A 7,984-nucleotide genomic window follows, 5' to 3' on the forward strand; every position below is an offset into this window, starting at 1 on the left:
GTTGATGTGAAATATTTTGTATAATATATATAACTAAATAAATGGAGTTAAATGCAGGTGCTATTCAAATACTTTTACTTCTGACATATGTTTCGAAGACAACATTGATATTATTCCAAAAGGAATAAGATGGTGTAAGACAATATAACCTTCTTATCAGGGAAAGAAAGAAACCAAACACATCAATAAGACATTTTAACAGAATGTGATAAATGTGTATAATGATGAATGGAATGCTATTAAGTTTTTTTTTAAAAGTTTTTAGCCTATAGAAAGAGAATGGGTAAAAGAAAGGAGTAAGCATAAAACTAATAAAGGAGAAATATAGAACCATATGTGAATTAAAATAAAAGTTTAAAGACTTGGAAATAGATATATCTACTGGAAGTGAAATGTAATTGTTTTCACCTTAATAGACGTCAGTGATTGGTTGAAATTACCGAAATACGACAATTTTAACACGAAATAACTTTCAAAAGATAAAATTTTCTCAATAACATTAACAGTATAAGATGTTTTATACGACACATTCTACCAGTGTTCCAAGTTTAAAAGTGTTTCGTTAAGAAAACAAGTGGCGCCCGCCAAATCAGAAAGATCCAGGATGTTTTGTAAGTTCTTAATGTTTTTAATTAGTTCTCAAACCTTGAAAATTTATATTTCATTTTATTTAATGCCTGACTCTAAAAGGATCCTTATTTTTCCATTATTTCAGGGCTTGTATTGGTAGTGTTTTAGTTATTCTATAGTTTGACTTAAATAAATCTAATCCTTGTTCCATTAATATTCTGCATTTAGCCCATGTTAGTTTTAAAACAAGTTCTTGACTATGTAAGATAGTATAATTAAACTAGTACATAATTATCATGTTCTCTATTATTGAATTCTTTGTTAATTCCTACCATTCTTTGTATTAGTTCCATAAACCTTGATAAACCCATTATTATAAACTATGTAAATCCTATATTAATTCTTTACATTATAAGATAAATTCTATCCCTTATGTGTTCTTAAATGATATTAGATAAGTTTTTAATTTTCACCATTATAATTCTATGTTAATTCCAATCATTCACTTTACTAGTTTCTAAAACCTTGAGTCCATCATTATAAAAAGCTTTATAAACTATGTAAATCCTTAAGTATCAATTTTTTACATCAGTTATAAAATAACTGGCACATCTGGTGTATAAAAGAATTTGACATCGCTGCCCTAAACTGTGTCTCATTTTGAGCCATTGGTTCGTCTGGTATCGTGGAGAGGAAAGTGTCGAGTTTTGTTTTGAAGACCTCTATATCCATGTTTTGCAGGTCTCTCAATTGTTTTGGCAGGGCATTAAAGAGCTGAGGTCCTCTGAAACCGAGGCTGTTGTAGTACCTTGTTCTTATGTGAGATGCAGTGGATGGTACCCTTGGTACCATGCAGTGGCAACCCGTGCGGGCATTCGTGTAGTACTTGATGCCAAAGTTTGGTACCAGTCCTTCCAGTATTTTCCATATGTAAATTATTACATATCTCTCCCGCCTGTGCTCCAGAGAGTAGAGACCTAGTGCCTTCAGTCGCTCCGTAGTTCATCTGCTGGACTGTGGTGATCTTTTTTGTATAGTGACGCTGAATTGCCTTGAGTTCTGCTGTCCGCTTGACACTGCGTGGTGACTACAACTGAGAGTAATAGTCTAGGTCGCTCAGAACAAATGTCTTCCATAGAGTCAACATGACTTTTTGATCCTTTGTTCGGAATGTCCTCAGTATCCACCCTGCCAGTTGTCTGCACTTTGCTGTCAACTTGACAATGTGCATGTGAAATGATGCATCACTACACATGCTGATGCCCAGGTCTCTCACTGTTTGTGGTTCTGGGATTGCAGTACCTCCAGGTCCTGTGTATGCCAGTTGGGGGGCACTTGTGGCCTTGTAGTGCAGTACTTGAAATTTTTTTGCATTGAACTGCATGTTATTTTGCTCTGCCCACTTGTATATTGCATTTAGGTCATTCTGCAGGCTTATGATATCATCAGTATTCTTTATTGCCTGAGACAGTTTTGTGTCATCAGTGTAGCTAGTGACAGTGGGCATGTCCAGAAGGGCTACTATGAGCAGTAGTGGCCCCAGGACAGTTCCTTGCGGAACACTGCTCAATATTTGCGTTTCCCTAGATAATTCTCCATTGGCTGCAACTGTCTGACTATATATATGTATGTATATATGTATATATATATATATTCACATTATTTACATTATCTACATTTGACGGATATTCGTCCTCATCTTGTTTGTTGTTAACACAACGTTTCGGCTGATATACCCTCCAGCCTTCGTCAGGTGTCTTGGGGAAATTTCGAACCTGAGTTCTCATTCCTATCGATGTTACTATTATTATTATTATTATTATATTATTATTATTATTATTAATCAGGTCGCTGCCGTGAATCGAACTCGGAACCTTGGGGTTAGTAGCCCGCGCTCTTAACCACTACGCCATATGCCCGTGGGCAATTATGGGGTGAATTTTAAGGCTTATAAATTTATTTGTATAACCTACCACAGCTGCATGGGAAGTCAACATCATACGTGAAGAATTCCATCCACTTCACAGAATTGATCAAGGATACCCCCATTGAATCCAACCAGATGGTGAGTCTAGATGTGATAAGTCTATTCACCAAAGTCCCAACTGGTGAAGCACTATCGGTGATTCAAGAAAAACTAGTGACAGACACCCATCTAAAAGAACGCACTAGTATACCAATAACAAACTTGATGGAAATGTTGACTTACTGTGTAGAAACTACCTACTTCAGTGTGGACACTGATATATATCGACAAGAAGATGGTTTAGCTATGGGTTCGCCATTATCACCGATAATACCATTATTATTATTTACAGCATTGTAAAATACGGCACCGTATAATGAAGCCGTTCGCACCAAAAGCATATATCTATATCTATAAAGCTGAGTTTGTGAGTGTGTGTGTGTGTGTGTGTGTGTCCCATCTATAGAAATCCACATTTTCCACTTTTACGTAAAAATTTTTACACCAATGGAATTTTCTCGATGTGAACTTTCCAGTGCAGTAATTAGATTTTTAAAATTCCGTTTACTTTGTGTGATTTAAGGGAGATTTGACTGTTGTTTCTAGCAACTTTTATATTTCTTCCCTTCTACCTGGAACGGCGTTCTTACACACGCGCTCAACATATAATATAGAGAGTAAGAGTAAAAGAGGGAGAGAGAGAGAGAGAAAGTGATACAAAGTCATAGATTAAACTTTCCTCTCAGTATTCTTTACCTATTTTTCATAACATTGATACGTAAAAACACACACAATCACACATACGTGATCTGTGACAACATACACATTGCTCCCGTTGTCCCCCACTTCCTCTCTCGCTCTCTCAAACGCATACACGTGCAAGTAAACACAATCATTCACAAAAATATAACTCATGTTCGTGAATGTGGCATAACTACAGAGTTGTACCCCCCGACTTTGGAAGGTCATAACTTTCAGAAAAATGAATATTTTTTAATGAAATTTTCTATACATATATTATTTATTATGTAGATTCCGAATATACAAAAAAGTGTTTTGGGAGAGGGATGGGGGACAATTTTCGGAAATTCCACTTAATTTCCTCTTAACTTCCAGGAATATGAATATTTTTTCGTGAAATTTTCGAGAAATATACCTTGATGTATGTACATTTCGAGCATGTAGAAATTTTGAAGGAAACAACTGCAGGTTATTTTTGAGAAGTGTTCCCCATTCGGTGGTGTTTCGGAGCAAGTCGTCCGTATTTGTTTCATTTTTCTCTATTATTGGCAAATGTGCATCCGTATATTTCTAATGAAGTAATAGGCAGTGAAGAGAAGCCGTCATAAGAAAACTTTTAACTAACTCTATTCCTTTCTCACCCTCTCTCGCTCTCTCAAACGCATACACATGCAAGTACACAATCATTCAGTAAAATATAACTCATGTTTGTCAATGTTTTGTAAATATACCACGATTTTCACTAGGGTGTTAGGGTTAGGATTTTAGGGTTTAGGGTTAGGGTTTAGGTTACGGTGAGGGTTAGCATTAGTGTTACAGTTACGGTTTTAGGGTCAGGGTTAGGGTTTTAGGATTAGGGTTAGGGTTTAGGATTAGTGTTCGGATTAGGTTTAGGATTAGGGTTGGGTGATCGTGTGAGTGTTAATCTGAAAAATTACAGATATGTTAAAAGTACCGACCCTGCCATCTATTATAACTTTTGTTGTTCTGTTTAATATATACATAGATTATGCCTCCAAAGAAGAGAGTTTGCTGGGGGAAAGAAAGCAACCGGTTTAAAATGACAGCAACAGACTGCAGCAATTCACCACATTCCAGAAGCTACTTTGAACATAATGCAAAATGGTGCATCAACATCTTCTGCCTGATCTGATAGAATTCTGTGTAGCAACAGATCGCCAGCAATTGCTTCATCACAAATTGCAGTCCTAACTCCTGCGAAAAGGGATTACCCTGCTATGTATAATCAGGGCAGTGCAAAAAGTTGTTTTGCACAAGCATTTCTATAGCCAATTAGACGGATGAAATTTACGTACGCTTAATAATTTTATGCAAAACAGCCTTCAGACTTTCCCTATTAATTTCATCGTCTTTTGAATTATGAACATATTTACATCATAAGGGTTTTTTCATTGTAAGGCTTTCTTTTTTAGTTGATTTTCACCTAGCAAGACTTATCGTAGATGGCGTAATAAGTCACACCCGGACATGATCGGGTTATACTGCTAATATATATATATGTGTATATTTGTATATGTGTGTACCTGTGTCTTGTGTTTGTACCCCCCACCATTGCTTGATAACTGATGTTGCTGTGTTTACATTCCCGTAACTTAGTGGTTTGGTAAAAGACACTGACACAATGAGTACTATGCTTACAAAGAATAAATCCTGTGGTTGATTTCTTCGACCAACGGCTGTGCTCCACCATGGCGACAGTCACATAACTGAAACAAGTAAAGCAATAAAAATCTATGCCATTTTAATCCCAAGCAAGGCCGGGTATCTCTGCTAGTTTAATATAAACACACCTCTTAAGGATATACCCATTCCCCCAAAGAATGCTTTCCTTAAGCAACTCATTAGTAAGACAAATTCCTTTATTAACCATATCAAATGGGTCACTTTTTCTTCAACAATAAGGACTTTCAATAGCCCACTAATGATCTAACTTCTCAATTTAAAAATTTATTTAAATCTAAAAACAATCCTCCACCTAACCCAAAATTGAAACAGTTTGTAGATGATTTCTGGTCTATGGTGAGGAATGTAAAATTTCACTGATCACCCCTAAGGAATAAACATCTGAGGTATCTTCACAATATCACTATGGATAATATACTGGTTCAATCAGATAAAACGGGAAACCTGTACAAACTTACCAAGGACTATTACCTAGAACTGCTTAAAAAAGAAATTTAAAAAAACTATAAGGTGCACTCAGGAAAGACAATCTTGAGGCTAAGAAAATTATGGAGAAGTATGACTTACACATGAAGACAGAACCACTTGATCCTAAGCAACCACGTTTTATTTTAAAAGATCACAAAATTTTTTTAATAAACCATCCTTACGACTTATCTGTTCTTCTAGCTCTGACATCAGTGTACTTAGTAAAAATATTCTAGATAAATATATTCCTACCTTAGTTAAAAAATTAAAGCTTAGTTTATGGTCCAATTCATTCCAAGTCATTGACTGGTTTAGTTCTATTACTAAAGAGAAGAGCACTAAGATTATCCAGTTTGACGTTTCTAGTTTCTAATCCTCCATCAACCCAATAGTACTTAATAAAGCACTCTGGCTAGCTCACAACAAAGCTGGTCTCACCAGGGAAGAGATTAATGTCGTGTTGGCTGCCAGAAAATCTATCATAAAATTTGATAACAACCTATGTGTCCGTAAAGATACACCCGATGGTTTTCATGTCAAGATGGGAAGTTCTGATTCAGCACAAATAGCTGATTTGGTCGGTATATATATACCTTATGAAATGGCAGACCAGTTCCCAAGCATCAATGGAGGGCTATATCGTGATGATTGTTTACTCTACCTTCAAAATATTTCTAACCGAACGTACAAAAGGTTAAGAATAGTTTAGTTATGTTTTTCCAAAGAATGGGCTTAGGCATCGTTTTTGATGATAATGTAATGAAAGCCAACTTTTTAGATATTACACTTAACTTACACAATAATTCGTACTTCCCATATCACAAGCCATCAACCTATTTAAAGTATATTAGCCAATTCTGTAATCATTCTAGAGCAATCACTAAGAATTTAGTTTAAAATATTTCATTCAGATTGTATAAGTTATCTGCTAATGTTGACATTTTCAATGACAAGGCTGAATTTTATAACTCTGCCTTACTTAAAGCAGGCTATATAGAGAAAGTTACCTACATTAATTCTATTCAATCTTATTCTACCTTTAGTAATCGAGACATAAAATCTAGTTGTAACAATATGAATGATTTTAATTTTAATTTCGACACAAACACCAAACAGGGTAATGTTTTTTACAGCGTAAGGGAGATAACCATTATTTAAGACCCTTTTTTCATTCTAAAGGTAAATCGAAGTCTTTTAAAGATAGTGACACTAACAATAAGGCAACTACTAGAAAAACTATTTGGTTGATTATTCCTTATGGGAGGCAAATTAAATCTAATCTTCCTTTCCAGTTTTGTGAAGCTGTTATTAAGAACTTTCCAAAGAATTCTAGGTATTACTCGATTATCAACTCGCGCACCATTGGGATTAGTTTGTCTAACACAAAAAATCTTTCACAAATTATCTCTTCACATAATATTAGTCTGTTAAATAAGAATCAGATTACTGAAAATACTAACATTAATTTAGCTAATACTAACCATTCCCCTAGTAATACTAACAACAAGGTTATTGTCTCTGAAGTCAATTCCAACAGAATTAAGTTTATATCTAGTAATTCTAAGACTAAAAACTGTATATACCAGTGTAAAATTACTTATGATATCAATGTCTTTTTTATATAGGCAGTTTTTCTTATCAGTTATCTAAAAGAATTTCTAATCATTGCTCTACATTTAGGGATAGGAATAAACATAACAATACAGGGCTTAGTAAATTAATTTGGTATCTAAAAGACCACAATAAACAATTTAATTTAGATTGGTTGATTCTCTCTCTTTCATTCCTATACAATAGAGGCAAAGGATTCTGCCAACTCTGTAATAGTAAGTTCTTTTATATTCTATTTTCTAAGAATCCCCTTGTAAACACGTTTATAGAGTGTACTTACAGATGTAAACATTGACGGAAACATACCTTTAGTTCATATAAGTGATTTCTAACATTCTATATAATTTGAACATTGTGTTTCTCCTTACATTTCACTTCCAGTAGATGTATCTATTTCTAAGCCCTTAAGCTTTTATTTTAATTCACATATCGCTCTATATTTCTCCTTTATTAGTTTTATGCTTATACCTTTCTTTTTCTATAGGCTACCTTTGATGTCATATCTACTAACGGTTTTTAATGAAAACTTAATAGCGTTCCATTCATCATTATACACATACATCACATTCTGTTACAATGTCTTATTAATGTGATTGGTCTCTTTCTTTCCCTGATGAGGAGATTACATTGTCTTACACCATTTTATTCCTTTTGGAGTAATACTAATGTTGTCTTCGAAACATATGTTGGAAGTAAAAGTATTTGACTAACACCTGCATTTAACTCCATTTACTTATTTATATATATTATAGAAAATATTTCACATCAACCTGGAGTTTCTACCTTTACAAACAGGGTGTTATGTCCTTGTTACTTGTGTGATTTTTTGCTGCCCTGGTAACTATTTACTTATTTCTTCTGTTTTAATTGTAAACAAGGAAAAATACACACATCCATTTATATATATATGCATATATATATATA

General features: G+C 34.3%; 1 protein-coding gene across 1 annotated transcript in view; it reads left to right on the plus strand.

The window, feature by feature from the left end:
• The window catches only part of LOC106876453 (dynein beta chain, ciliary), an 855,334-nt gene that overhangs the window by 83,117 nt on the left and 764,233 nt on the right, over window positions 1-7,984 (plus strand). Inside the window, exon 4 of the mRNA XM_089350837.1 lies at window positions 6,493-6,583. Within this exon, the coding sequence (XP_089206963.1) occupies window positions 6,493-6,583 (91 nt within the window). The remainder of the gene's footprint in view (window positions 1-6,492; window positions 6,584-7,984) is intronic.

This window comes from Octopus bimaculoides, chromosome 1, assembly GCF_046866305.1.
Source record: "Octopus bimaculoides isolate indiv1 chromosome 1, ASM4686630v1, whole genome shotgun sequence".
Classification (NCBI taxonomy): domain Eukaryota; kingdom Metazoa; phylum Mollusca; class Cephalopoda; order Octopoda; family Octopodidae; genus Octopus; species Octopus bimaculoides.